At 44.9% G+C, this 14,917-nt stretch overlaps 1 protein-coding gene across 5 annotated transcripts; it reads right to left on the bottom strand.

Annotated features, from left to right (window-relative positions):
* Positions 1-237: 237 nt before the first annotated feature.
* On the bottom strand, positions 238-7,852 carry st8sia3 (ST8 alpha-N-acetyl-neuraminide alpha-2,8-sialyltransferase 3). 5 transcript variants are annotated; one of them, XM_057019246.1, is made up of 6 exons: positions 7,635-7,844; positions 7,124-7,402; positions 6,141-6,170; positions 4,473-4,592; positions 3,134-3,691; positions 238-2,228 (listed from the first exon to the last, which is right to left on the bottom strand). In XM_057019246.1, exons 2-6 carry the CDS (start codon positions 7,276-7,278, stop codon positions 1,946-1,948), a joined length of 1,146 nt encoding a protein of 381 aa, XP_056875226.1. In that variant the 5' UTR covers positions 7,279-7,402; positions 7,635-7,844; the 3' UTR covers positions 238-1,945. The 5 variants fall into 5 exon arrangements, with proteins under 5 accessions (XP_056875226.1, XP_056875229.1, XP_056875230.1 ...); XM_057019249.1 differs by lacking the exon at positions 7,635-7,844 and having other exon boundaries at positions 7,124-7,192; positions 7,276-7,579; XM_057019250.1 differs by lacking the exons at positions 6,141-6,170; positions 7,635-7,844 and having other exon boundaries at positions 7,124-7,192; positions 7,276-7,578.
* Positions 7,853-14,917: the final 7,065 nt, after the last annotated feature.

The raw sequence follows: 14,917 nt of genomic DNA, 5'->3' as shown, positions 1-14,917 counted from the left end.
AGAGGAGAGGAGAGGAGGAGAGGAGAGGAGAGGAGAGGAGAGGAGAGGAGAGGAGAGGAGGAGAGGAGAGGAGAGGAGAGGCACAGAGCACAGAGCACAGAGCACAGAGCCGGCCGAGTGGGTCAGCGGGGCCGGAGGTCATCACGCAGCTCGGAAGGCGTGGAATGTGGGATGGCGTTTGGTCCTAAAGGTTTTGGGAATATGATGTAAATACTGTGGTAAAAAACAGAGTCGTGATTGAACTGGCCATTTCTTCACTTTATTGATTACATCCAGTTGGTGTGTGTGTTCAGAGGTCATACATTTAAATAGGTTCATCTACAGCACATCGGGCCACATGTCTAAATATGTTAATATCCATTAAACAAGCAACATCGTTCAAAATACCAAAAATACAATCATGGAAAAATTCACAAGAAATAAACAGACGATATGGTAAAATCGCAAATTACTGTCAACAATCGTTTGTCTCTTAAATAGTGTTTCAAGTGTCTGATTCTTCCTGTGAGTTACTCTTTAGCCTCATTTGTATATGGATGTGTGTGTATGTAGGCGTGTGTTCATGTGTGTGTGTGTGTGTGTGTGTGTGTGTGTGTGTGTGTGTGTGTTCAAAAGGCACAAGCACAGACTGAAATAAAGCAATAACAAACCACATCAGACTTAAACTCAGCCAAACTCCCTGAATTTTAACTTCAACTTCACAGTTCAGCTAATATTGGATGGTGATATGTAGGATAACGAAGGGGGGGGGGGGGTTACAGTAGGGAGGTCACTGAGGGGGTTATGAGGGTTATTCTGGTCAACATAAACATGTGCTCATCCCGTTTGCACTGAATGACGTCATTCATCTGAATCTGAGGTCGACTGTATGGCTGAAGTAAAGAACGCTCCTGATAGACCCTCATTATTACAGACAATTAACCTTTCAGCTGTTCACCACACAGGAGTGCCCCCCCCCCCCACTGAAACTGAAGACACCGGAGGGTGTGAATGAGGGTCAGATGTTGGTCACCGTCATTGGTTGGTTACTGTCATTTGGTCATTTCAGGCCCTTTAAACGCCTAAAGTGACACTGTGTCTGTTTCAGATTCCAGGGGTCTTTTGGCCAATATGGTGCAAGAAATGTTGCTGCGCCCCTGCAGGAACTAATAAAATATACAATCGGATGACAGCTCACACCCTGAAACTCACATCTCAGAAGCCGTTTCTCTGTCATATTGTGTGCTATAAGCTAGTTGTGCCAAGGACCCGAGCACCTGAGCTTTAAAGGGAATGCTGGATGGCAATCTTATTGACATTAGCAGCAGAGAGCAGTACAACAATCTTAATGGAGCAGGATCTATTTCTTGGGCCAACTGCGCCCTACAGCTTAGATCCAGACCCAGTCCTCGAGTGGCACAATCCAGCCGGGTTTTCGATCCTACCTGGTGGGACAGAAAACCCGGCTGGCCTAGGCCGCTCCTGGACTGGGTCTAGACACCCCTGGTGTAGGTCATGCAGCATCCCGTGCAGTGTGCTGTTGTATGTAAAAAAAAAAAAAAAATACTTTACTACATGTTTCACATTAACATAAAGCAGGATCGTACATTCATATGATTTCCACTTTAACGCATCGTCTGCAGATGCTGCTGCCTTCTCAGACATGCAGCACAGGATGACGCAAGTAGTTCAGACATGTGAGAAGAGGCATTAATACAATATACAGTTTTTGCCTTAAAATGAACCGTCTTAATTTAAAATCTATGTCTTTTTCTACCAAGAGATTAATAATTAATCTATCACTTCAGGTGCATTTACAGAGCTTCTTATGGACCAATCATTAATTTCTGGTCTTCAGTGAAAACAAACCAAAAGGCAGGAATTTAAAAACGGTCCCTTTGTGGGCCTCCTGCGTGATGCAAAGCGTGCAGGAGCCCCGGAGGAGTTTGGAGGAGTTTCTGCAGGTCTATGCGCAGTGGGAGAGGCTGAGCTTCAGCAGACCTTCTCGATGCATCTTGTAGAGCAGTTTGAACTCGGTGGGCAGCTGATGGGATTCCTGCCATTTGGTGGTGAACTTGGTGCCCTTCTTGTCATAATAGTGGTACGGGAGTTCCTTACCTGTGTTTGGGTCCCAGCCAAAGGGCCAGAATCCGTACAGGTGGATCTGATCACACATGGAGGAAGCCAGAGTATACATCAGGATACCGGTGCTGAGGCGCTTTGGCGACAGCTGCTTGGTTTTCCAGTAGCTGTGGAGCACAAGCACAATATAACAACCTGATTAGTGACCACCAGCTCCGTCCTACATTAAGGTCCGACGCATCCGGACATTCTGTTGGTCGTGCTCGAAGGTAGAACTGTCCAAGCTGGCTTCGACAATGGAGTTTCCAAGAGTACTTGAGGTGCTGAAAGCTGCCTGAGCTGCTTAAACAGAGCAATTCTTCCAGAGCAGGTAGTTAATGGGATTGGTGAAGATTAGCTACTGTAGCTCTGCTGCGGCGACAGCCCTAAATCCCCCTCCACACACAAAGTTACAGCTCTGTGCCATACCTTTCACTAAATAGCTGCTGCCTCATAATCCGGCTTTGGAGCCCCTAAATCTCTCTTTTTGCAATATAAGGCACCAATCAATACCACTATGTGCGGCCACTGCCAGAAATACACTGCAATATTGTAAACACAGACAGGAACTGACACCTTTCAATATGGCACTAAATAATCCAAACGGCTGACTCGCTTGCAAATCCCTGTTATTGCTTATTACTGGACACGGCCATGAAAAGTCTAGCTTTAAATGATTTCATCTTCTTTCCGTAGAACCATTGATTTCACAACCTCTCCACCAAACCAGACTGCTGTCCTGAGTGACATGAACCTTTATTACCACCAACCACATCTGGACTACATGGCTATTGAACCCAAATTCCAATCCCGCTGCTGGAAAAACTTGTTCGAATGCAGTAAATCTATTGATCCGCAGATGAAATAATGCCGAACAGCAGTTGTGCTTTTATGAGTGTTTTCCAAAATGCATAAAATATGACAGGAGAAAAACGAGATGTCTACAAAACTAAGATGACCAAACAATAAAGCACTGAGGAAAACAAACTGCAGAGGCATTGATGAGGACAGAGAGCTCAACGGTGTGTCTTACTTGTTAATGTACTGCATGATATTTCCAGGCCAGGCCAGCCGGACCTTCAGCTGACCTCGATGCTCCACAAAGAAATCCACCAGCGTCCTGGTGACCGTCGCTGACGTGTGGAAGAAAAATGCTGGTATCCACAGGATGGTAGTGTCCAACTTCTTCAAACTCAGAAAGAAGTTGTTCCTGTCCTGTACCGTCAGCAAATTGTTGTAGTATTTTTCCAGGATACTGGGGTTAAAGGTCGTCATGTTGGTGCGTCTTCCAACGTCCTTCTTGAAGATCTCAGTTGGGGCAAAGTTGCACCGGAAGACAAAGTCAAACCGATCGATCTGCTGGCCGCAGCGCGAGCCGGTCAGGATGCCGCTGTTGCCGACCACGGCGCAGACGTTGTAGTGTTTCTGGAGGATGGGTGACGTCTCGGGAAGGAGCGAGCGGAAATTCTCCCCGATAGAGAAGACGTACTTGTGACTGGAGTAGTCGTAATGCATCAGCTGCCCGATTCGCACTGAATCTCTGGTCAGCGTGAAATTACGGGGGACGTCAATGTACTGAGAGATCTCGTTTCTGCAAGACAGGTTGGACATGCTGTTGTAACAGTGGAACCGATCGAACAGAACCTGCTTCAGAGACACAAGCGAGGGTCTCAATGAGGGTTTGGCCTAAGCACCAATAATCGCAGCTATGCTACAGTGAGCTATTCTGGCTAATGCCTGTGGTCCTGCAGTCCAAGTCATCACAGCCTGTGATGGACCGTCCACAGAAGTCCGAATGCATGAAGTTACCAGTTACCATAGCAACATCTCAGGAGTGAAACGTGTTGTTTGTATCAAGAGACCGGGCTGCATGTCAACATGGTGGCCTGAATGGAGATGTCCATTTGATCTGCAGCAGCAGATTTAGCTGCGCTTTCGCTACATTTACAAAGGCTGAAGTTTCAGGCAACATAAATCATCACCTCAACAACCAACGCTGATTAAAAGAAACTTGCATTCTCCTTTGTAACCCTCTGTTAAATCCTGTCAAGTGCTGCTCATCAAACTGTGCACAACTGCCGCTGCATGACTGTGTAATTGTAATGAGTGAAGCTTATGATGGCTTTAATCCCTGCTCTGTAATATTTGATAAACATTATGATCCCAGTTTTGAGGAGTTGTAATGATGATGACTATGGCATTAACTTAATCTACAGTCCATTAAAATGATTATTTTCAGGTGATGTTGGATTTCTGGGCCTAATCATTGTAATAAAAGTATTATTGTTTAATATATAAATGATTCTAATGTCGTCTTCCTTAATGGACAGATACCTCTAGAGCAGCTAGTGTAGTTTGATGGAGAAACCTACTTCAGCTGTGCAAAAGCAGAGCTGTTGAAGCTCCATTTGGAGGCGTTCTGCAGGTCCTCGCTCAGAGAACTGGTCAGAGGTGTGAAAACAGGATCCAGGTACTTCATGGCCAGCTGGGAGCTGCAGAGGAGGAAGAGTAGAAGATTAGAGAAGACTGAGCTTTGCTGTCATAGACAAACATTCAAATCAGCGATCAAGACTTTCATAAATTAAAAAATATATATATCACAATAGATACCTAATTGTATTATGTTGTAAGCTCCTTTATAGGAGAAACGTATACTTGATCTGGTTTTCATGGTTCATGACAAGACAAGAAAAAGCAAGATTTGGATTCATGGACTTATTCTGCACCATGCATGTTCGAAAGAAACAGATGCATGAAGTATCATAAATATCACTTGGTCTATAAAACACTTCCACTAGGAGCCCAATGAAAGTGTTTGAGGAGACATTTAGCAAAAAAGATAAACAAAATCAGCAGGTTAGCTGCAGATTCAGATCCGTTTACACTGCCGGCTGAGTGTAAACACAGATTTTAGGCCTCTTTCTTAAATCTGCAATAAAATCAACCCAAAAAAGGGCAAAAAGGCAGAGGTTCTGTCCATCTTAGCAAGTCATCTCCTGAACATGTCAGATTAGTTTCCATGTCCTTCTTCCATTCTCTTTATATTCAAGTGGTCACTTTGAAGAACTTCAGTGGTTAAACTTGATAAGATGAGCATTTTTGCAGTGCAAGAAGCTGAACGAATACCCGCCCGTCTCATACTCACCACTGTACCATCTGAAACTTAGAAAACAGTCAACTTCACTGCTACTGATGTGGTCACCATCAAGATAGACAGCTTGCAAGTGGTTCTGGGACCCACGTGTACAAGAGTCAACCCAACACAAGCATGAAGCCGAGCCTGGGTAGATTAGCTCCGGTTGCTCTTACCTGCCCCTCAGACCTAGTCAGGGTACCAGGGGGAGGCTGGAGTCCACCCCAGCAGAGGGGTAGGGACAACAGTCCACCAGAACACACAGTCACATAGTAACAGCTGATAAGCTAAGAAAAGGCAGTTTCGGGCAGTTTCAAACGTGCTGGGAAGATATTTTCTGTTTAATGGCAAACTTTGGTTACACCAAAACAGATTCATGGCTGCTCATGAATTCTGATTGTCGGCAATCGGGTGGGTGTTCGCACACCAGATGTTTTGGCATGATGTCAGATATTTTAAAGTAGTTACAAACTGTGTTTGGAATGTCGCACTAAGATCAAAACAGTCCACGCTGGCTGGCTGCGCTTTTATGCAGAGGACAGAATCAGATGTGAAAGCTTTTGATGCTTCCACCCAGAGAACGTGATACGCTGACACTCACGGGATGCTGTGACGCTGCTCAGTGACGACTGAATTACATCCACAAAGTGGACGAAAGGTGAAACATTTCCAATGATGCATAAGTACTGAAGAACTTTCTCCATCATCCAACATCACGCCGTTCCTGGACCTCAGATTAGGTCAAGCAGATTAGTTGCTTTTAACAAAAATAGCTCAAGCAGAAGCAGCTGATGCTTGTATGCAACACAGATATGTTCAAAACTTGAAATAACAGACAATATATAAACTTTCTTTGGAATAACTGAAAATGAAGGAAAGAGTGGCTGTGTTTTAACTCAAAGGTCACCTTAGGGCAGGTTTTCGTGGTGGCCTCTCACTGTGGGAAGAATGTAAAACAAAATCAGTGAAACTGGCTTAAAAATTATATTTAACATAGAAACAAGTGAATGAAAACTAAAAGCTAGAGTTGTATGGAGGCTGGGAAATGACCACGAAGCTTGTGAAAGTCTCAGCAGATTCATGGATGTTGCCCTCAGCAGTAAACAGCTGTCAGCTGAATGCTGACGTGTCTGACCACTCTATTTATGGTAGCAGTTGGAGCTCATGTAGATATTTTTTGAATATGGTGGCCGACAGCTCGCTATAGAGGATCTGCTGTAGCAGTACCCCAGTAAAGACTGAATGAGCATGTAGATACATCAGTGTCTAACGGCACAACTTTCCCAGCAGCGTGTTTCTGTGCAGCATGTTTCACTCTCTGCTAGAGGCTGCGCATTAAAGTGGCCAAAGTTCACGTGGCCTTCACCAGGAAACAAAGATAGCCAGTAGACCAGTAGAAAGGTCACATGGGGTGAAGGTATGTATGTAACTTGAATGTTAAAGCATCATCTTTTTGAGCCAGTAGAGGCAAATCAGTAAATGAAAGAAGAAAAATTAAATTCTCTCTCTGTGAAATGTATCCAGTCGGCCATTTAAGGTTTCCTTAAAGACATATACTGACTTCCTTGTTGTGGTCTGAAATGGGGGTATGTATCTGCTCTGAATGCTGGTCAAAGCCGGGTCCTGGCTACTCTGAGCTGAAATCACGCGAGCGGCCTCATCAGGAGAGGTCTCAGGTGTGAACACGTTGATGGGTGACATCAGGCTACAGCCATATATTGATGCACCAACCGAAACACTGAAATTGCGAGTATGCAAATGGAGATCTGTCTACAGATGAGAGCTTCCTAAACAGTCAACAGACATCACATTAGGAAGCTCCCAGAGGTGCTCTTAGCTCTCCTGAATCACATCTGAACATGCAGCTACAGCAGTTTAAGCTGGACTCACCGAAAGCCTGAATGAAACATGGACATCCTAGGCCCTCCATATCTGGGGCTGCCGAGCAGGAAGTCCTTCCTGATGGACACGTAACTGATGAGTGAGAGGATGAGGAGCACCACGCTGAACATGACGAGCCCCAACGCGCTGGCTATACGCACCATTCTGCCCCTCTGCCGGACGATGCGCTCAACAGCCGGCCGGGATGTGGATGCAGCGGCCACCAGGACGCACCGAGGCGGGCTCAGGCCCCAGACGCGAACACGCCGCGCACTCCCGACAGATCATCTGCGGAGGTAGAAGATCTGCGGTTACGCGACGGGCATCGGCGGGGAGCAACAGACCGAGGAGTCAAACCGCGGCCATGAAGATGACAGAGGCCGTGATTTGTGGCTCAGCGCACAGAAATGAAGGAGCGACGGAGCCCGAGTGTGACGCACTGACTGTCGACGCAGAACGTAGGGCGATGAGGGGATGGGGGGAGGGGGTGTTTGTGCCGGCATGCTGCTCGGTTTATAACCTGCAAATGTTGCGATTCAGCCGCGGCGTCCTGAAGAAAATGGTGGCGTCTCTGTCCTCCTGTCTGCTCATTAATTAACCCGGAGCGTCACAGTCGGCAGATTCAGCTCTTCTATTCGATGAAGAGATGCCGCAGCAGCAGCAGCAGCAGCGTCCGAGGCGGCGCTCTGATGGAGGCAGGGAAGCGCCGACACCGCACCGCAGCGCACTGTGCCGCACCGCGCCGCAGCGGGGCCGCAAGTGCGAACTCAGCAAAACAAGGATGCAAAATATGCACAGAAAACCATACAGTCACCAAAACAATCAAACTGTTGTCGCTCCTGCATTAGAAAATAAATAGACATAGAAATAAAGAATTGAATAATCATGATCGCAATGAATCACAGTATATGATCATAGTAGAAAACATGTTCAATTAAATATTATACCTGGATATATTTTCCAGTATTTTTGCCAGTCCTGTTATTGTCACTTAAATCTTTTGGATAAACAGGAGTACATTAATACGTTTTTGAAAGGTTAACATCAGTTAATAAAGGGCTGAACAAAATAGCACACCAGAGGGTTTTTTCCAGTAAATTGGTGCACGCAATCATCACAAATAAAACATTTTTCTCTGGTCTTTTCTTTCAAGCAACACTGTATTGCTTTTTTTTGTTTGTTTGTTTTAATGATTCTGAATACGGTCCATCAAGCCCTGAAGGATGGGTGAGTTAGATCTCCGTATGACGCCCCATATGGGCCCCTGGATTTATTCTATGCACTGTATATAATAATGTAATGATGCATCCTCATCCCTCACCAGCTGTCAGCTGCACCCAGGAGCCAGAAACCACAGATCGGACTGTACACTCAGGTCTCACTTTAGGATGTTCAGGATCACAGCTACTCCTGTCAGCCTGGATTAGAAAAAATGGTGATGATCTTTGTCCTCCTGGTTTGCATCGTCCTCAGGTTGTGTACGATTCTGCAGCTTCGGAGCAAAGAAACTCCTAGAACACTAAATTCTGCTTTTGACTCAAGAAACATGAACATTACTGTTCAGTTTGAACAGATTAGCTGTAACCTATCAGCCCCTTCTTGAATGGCACTCCAGTTCTATCCCAGTTGGAGAAAAACAAGTCTCAGAGCACCACACCACTGGTGAAAGGTAGCAAAGATCCATTTAGATCAATTCACTCACTGAATATGAAATAAACCATAGCAAGGAGATCTGTCAGATGATGGGAGGGCAGACTTTTGGGGATTGAACTTCCCCAAGGGAGCACAGCAGATTTCCAGGACACCTAGAAAAAAACAGGGAGAAACAGGGAGATCTCCTGTGAAGCAGCTGCAAGGGTGTCAGCAGCCACGTCTCTACAAAGAGAGAAGTACGGAAGAGTCAGCTGAACAAGATTAGAGGCATCATCAGCTACACAATGGCAATGAGAAGATACCCAGCAGGTATAATAACCTGGCAGGAGCAACAGATAGAGGACACAGATGTCCAGACACAAAAGCTTCTCAGGGCGTGTGGAGGGTTTTACCCCTATTCCTGCTGCTGAGACTGTACGCTAACAGGAAGGAGGCAGGTTGAGGTCTAGTGTGTATCACAGCCATTATCCAGGATAAAGCAAAAGGATCCTGGAACAAATTAGGAAGCTGTCCACCACCTGCTGGGTGAATACTTCTGGCAGCTGAGACCCAATGATGGGGACTTCCACACTCAGACTGAATGGTGGAATGGTTACAGTGGTGGCTAATCCACCAGACACCATGGTGGTGGATAAAGACAAGAAGAAGAATGCAGCAGTGAGAGATGTAGCAAGAGCAACGCCAGGAAGAAGGGAGACAAAAGCCTAAAAAACACCAGGGCTGGAGGGGGGAGAGGTGGGGAGTGGAGACATTGTGGTGGTGATGAAGCAGTCTGAGCTGCCACCCCAGACGTGGAAGAGCGACTCCAGCAAGTTAGTGGCGGGTCCTTGGCAGCGTGGTCAGGGTTGCTCAGCACCCTGGACAGCTCCAGGCTCTGCTTGTGGATCTCTACTGAAGAAAGGTGTGTTCATAAATACCCCGCGGCCCTGACGTAGAGGAGGGATGGCCATCAGGCACCTCCTCATTAACATCAGCAGATACCACCAAAACAGTAGCAGGAAGGGCTGTCAGAGCCAACTGGGAGAACATGTTGGGTTTCCTATATGTATTATATATTTTATGATGATAATTTAATGATTGTAGTCTTTAATTATCATCTACCTTTAGTATGATTTATAGGAACATGTGGATATATATGTGGATATAAAAATAATCAAATTTTGGTTCACACAGCTCAGACCTTTTTACATAATACCAACCGCAATGAAATAATAATCCCCAAAATGTTAAAATCAGAATCATTTGCAGTGAAAAGCCGCAACCGTCCATTGAGCCCTTCAGTGACCCGAGAATGAACTCATGAATCAGGCTGAGCAGATTCTCATGTGAACTCTGAGATATGAAAGCAATCAGAAGAGCCTGCTTCTCATGAAAGAGTCAATTAATAATCAATAGTCATTAGAGCAGAGAGGAGGCTGGACAATCAGAGACCACAGCTCTGCCTGAGCTACAGGACCGTGAAATTACCGTAGACCCCCCCACGCACACACACACACACGCACACACACACACACGCACATATAGTATTTTAAATGTGATATGAATGTTTGCTTAAAGAAGAAAAGTGTTGAAGTTAAATGTTCCTTGATGAGCTGGGTTAAGGTTAAAGTTAGTGTTGGGGTTGGGGGCTGATGTTTCATTGACATGAATTACTCATTCAAGTCTTTTGCACTGAATGTAAAAATATCTAGATCTTAAATCTCATCTAACACTAATGAAGCTACCTGCTGAATCAGCTGGATTGCTTAATAACTGATATCTTGCTTGAAGTAGAGCAGGTGTTTGATCTCTGATAACCTGAGGGTGTCATTTTAGGGGCAGTTCCTCCACAGATCAGCCTGGGCTGTTCTCTGGAGTGTATGCAGGCTACATGTGAAAGTGTGGGTTCCAGGTGAGGTGGAGGCAGAGGGTGAGCACCAGGCAGCTGTTGTAAATGATCCTCCACTCAATGTCCAAGGTCACACTGAAGAATCCAGTTTCCACATTTCATAATTTATCATCACAACCCACCTTGTGCGTGTTTGTGTGTGTGTGTGTGTGTGTGAGGGAGGGAGAGAGAGAGAATAAATAGAGTAGGATGCAATGCTTTGTTATGTCCACTTTATTGATAGAAGAGAGCGGGCATCCTGTACATCACTCATCATGCTGACAGTGGGCAGCAATTGTCTGTGCCCTGGCTGTGTGTGTGTGTGTGTGTGTGTGTGTGTGTGTGTGTGTGTGTGTGTGTGTGTGTGTGGTGTGTGTGTGTGTGTGTGTGTGTGTGTGAGAGAGAGAGAGAGAGAGAGAGAGAGAGAGTGAGAGAGAGAGAGAGAGAGAGAACTGTGTTGTTCAGTCCAATAAGTCAGACCTTCCAGCCATGTAGAGGCAAAACTGCATCATGTTGCAGCATTCAAATTAAAGTTACACTACAAATATACATTAAACATGTATTCATACAGGCTGAGAGAACATTACATTCCTGCTAGTAGTTATTTATTAAAATTACTGTTATTCTTTACATGTATGTATAGTCTTCCAAGGATGTGAGTCCTGGTAATAGTGTGTAAAAATAGACTTCTTTAGGATGAACAATGAGGAATATAAACAAAATATAATGCACATGTTTAGAACATCACTGATGTGATGTTGGTGTCATAAAGCTCTTATAAGAGCTACATCAGTTGGAGTTCATGAAGTGTCTCCCTGCAGCGCTCTGTTCTCAGCCCTCGAGACAGTCTTTCCATTTCAAAACAGATGTGAAATTAGAGGAGGAGGCCCAAGCCCTCATCATCACAACACCTCCTTGATAACACACTTAGTTCTCCTTTCTTTCAAATTGTTGCAGTCATTCAGGAATTTTGGGATCAAACTGATGTTTATTATGTTCCAACAGCCCGCCTGATGGGTGTTGTGCTGACCTTCATAGCAGCCCACATGTAGCACCACCACAAATCAGCGATTAATCTTTTTTTGGGGGGGGGGGGGTGATGATGAATGTAACACATAAAAAACTCTAATGATCATATTTAGATGAAACAGTTCCAGAAGTTCAGTCAGTCCTGCTGCAGCCGAAGCTCTGCTGACACGGTTTCAACGCTGCACTTTTCTTTCCTCTATCTTTACTTTCTCTCATCCACAGGACCAGGGAAGAGAGTGAGCAGCTGCTGCAGGGTGACCACCTAGCTAAAGGATGTGGAGGAGAAAGATGGTGGAGGGTCATGGGTGAGACGATGGGGGAGGTGAGAGGGACAGGGCGAAGATGAAGAGTGTGGTCACTGCTCGGTGATTGCAGGCGTCGCTCCAGCCAATCAATTTCAGCAGGTGCGTGACCACTGCTGTCCTGCATCAATCACAAACACACACAGTACACACACACACGTGCACACACACACACACCACACACACACACACACACACACACACACACACACACACCCTTTTACCTCTATCTTTGTCGGGACTTTGATAGACATCATGCATTTCCCAGGTCCTTACTGTAACCCGACCATCACAACAAATCCCCTGACCCTGACCCCTGACCCTGACCTGATCTAAACCTAATTCTAACCTCAATCTTAAAACCAAGTCTTACCCTTCAAACAGTTCTTTCAATCAATCAATCAATCTTTATTTATGTAGTGTCTGTTACAATCAAAATTGTTTCAAGGCGCTTTCCAGAATCCCAGGGCCTAACCCCAGACAAGCAACAGTGGCAAGGAAAAACTCCCCTTTAACAGGAAGAAACCTTGAGCAGGACCAGGCTCATGTAGGGGGACCCTCCTGCTGATGGGGGGCTGGGTAGAGAGAGAGGAGAGGAGAGGAGAGGAGAGGAGAGGAGAGAGAGGAGAGGAGAGGAGAGGAGAGGAAACCATGACCCAGTGGGGTGACAGAGGCCTGTCAGGTGATCATGTTTCTGGACCCTTGGAGCCTTGGCCTATAGCAGCATAGCTAAGATGTGACCTAATGATTAGACAACCCCCTAAGTATGATAATTTGTCTGTCTATGATAGTAACTACTGAATTAGTAGCAATAAGCTTTTTCAAAGAGGTAGGTTTTAAGTCTGATCTTAAAAGTAGTGATGGAGTCAGCCTCCCGTACCTGGACAGGGAGCTTTGAAGTTGTGAGGACCAGCGAGAATATCCCCACTTTTTCAAAACTGTCCTCAATGCGGTTTTCAATATGTAGCAAATACAAGAACACACACACACACACACACACACACACTTTATTCATCAAACTACAGTACTTACTCTCATTGATTTGTTGATTGATATCGGTCTGGAGTAAATTTAAAAAGATTTAAAAACTAAAACAACAAAAATAAAATCATCCTGACATTGATTTAAAGAAAAATCAAAGTAAGAAAGAACGTCATCAAGAGAATTGGCGAGGCCTCAGTGCCTTTAACATTTCATTGTGATCGAACTGATTCCTTCACTAGTCAGTCCAGCACATGGATCCGTGTTCCGAGAGAAGGCGGTAAGAAAAAGAGCTGAAGGAGAAGTTCTAGAACTTTTAATCAGGGCTTTTCTGTATTTCTTATGTTTATGTTGTTCAGATCCATGACTTTGGCCTCCTCCTCATCACATCCTAGAGGTTGTTAGACTGAAATCAAATGTTTGTTTTACACCCGTCTAAACTACAGTAAGTACGAGTGTAACTTGGTAGATTACAGTTTAGGTTATTGTTGGTTTTTTGGTTTCTATTTTTGAATGATACAGTAAAGAACCATGAAAGAGAAAACAGACACACTAGAAGTAGTGCTGAGGAGCTGTAAAACTACCCACCACAGACATCCCCCTTCTATCTGTCTGTCTCTGTCTGTCTGTCTCCTTCATTAGACCTCAGGCTCCAAGACATCAGAACTCACCAGTTTTACTCATCAGTCTGTCTCTAACCAGCATTGATCCGTCCTTATGTGAGCGACCATTGATCTGATCTGTTAGAATGGTCTTGGCCCCTGAAATGAACACTGCAAAATATGACAACACCATGAAATAATATTCTCCCATCACGACAATACATCATTTAATTGGCAGAGAGCAGCCAGACGGAGTTTAAGCCTCTGGATTTATTGAGTTAAGTATCAAATGTCTTCTAATACAGTAGAGAAAAATAATCACAGTACTTGTGCCATGACTTCTGAGGACTCTTTAGATGTTTCAAAATATTGTAATTACTTATCAAATAAAATAGATTTCAAAGAAGCAGAACCAGCATTAAAATCCAAACATTTATGAATAAGTTAAAGACACAATAGTGTCATTAAAACCATACTTTTGTACTTTAGTACTGGAAACTGTGGGATCTCACACAAAGATCGGGATCAGTGTCAATTTTTTACAGTGTATTCATATTCCAGCTTAACAGATAAAATAACAAGTGAGACAGTCTGACACATGATGTGGAGCGACTTTGACTTATCACAAACATGTAATCAAAATTGTGTGGTTACAAGATGATGAAGGTGAAACTGAATATGAGTGAGGGATAGAAAGACTTTTAAAGATTAGATGGGAAGAGAAATGTTGTTACAGGTGTGGAGACGACTAACGTCAGCACAAATTACCCAGGTCTCATTTTATACGCTTTATTCTTAACAGGCACGTAGAAAAACAGATGATGGTCACAAAGAACTGGACCCTGCTGATGAGAGTGAATCAGGTGATACATCATAAAAACTGGACTACCATTAAAGATTAGTGGAGGGGGAGGTGGCGGTGCTGCAGGAACCAATGGACTGTTGGACCCGCCTTGGAGATGTGAAAGGTTGGGTAAACTCGCATGGACCTGCCACTGGATTGATGACCTCCTTGTTTGTGAACGACTTGATGAACTTAGGTGTCATCTTTAGGAACTCCACCTGCAGGGACAAGTATTGGGTGGAGAGACACACATGCTGACCCACTTGGTAGGTAAGAGCAGGTGTGGGGCAGCGGTTGGTGATGACCAAATCCAGTCCTCGAGGGCAGGATCCAAGCCAGACTTTCTGTCCTACAGGTTAACACTTTCACCTGGGGTTCCATTTACCTTGGTGAAAGCGGTTTCTCCCTCGTAGGACGCAAAACCTGGCTGGGTTACAGCCTTCATGGATTGGACCTGCCCATCAGAGGAGGTCAAATCCATTCCTCGAGGGTTGAATTCAAGCTGGGATTTGCATCCTACCAGGC

This window comes from Takifugu flavidus, chromosome 20, assembly GCF_003711565.1.
Source record: "Takifugu flavidus isolate HTHZ2018 chromosome 20, ASM371156v2, whole genome shotgun sequence".
NCBI lineage: Eukaryota > Metazoa > Chordata > Actinopteri > Tetraodontiformes > Tetraodontidae > Takifugu > Takifugu flavidus.
Note: the sequence above shows the minus strand (reverse complement) of the source record. Positions and strands in the feature narration are given on the sequence as shown.

Bases quoted from the DNA above. Each gene is read 5' to 3' on its own strand.
- st8sia3 (XM_057019246.1), bottom strand. From the start codon at position 7,278: ATGGTGCGTATAGCCAGCGCGTTGGGGCTCGTCATGTTCAGCGTGGTG. The intron at 3,692-4,472 runs GTAGGTTTCTCC...CCTGTCTTGCAG, and splicing joins TCTGCTTTTGCACAGCTGAA to AAACGAGATCTCTCAGTACA. The intron at 2,229-3,133 runs GTAAGACACACC...TGTGCTCCACAG, and splicing joins ATCATGCAGTACATTAACAA to CTACTGGAAAACCAAGCAGC.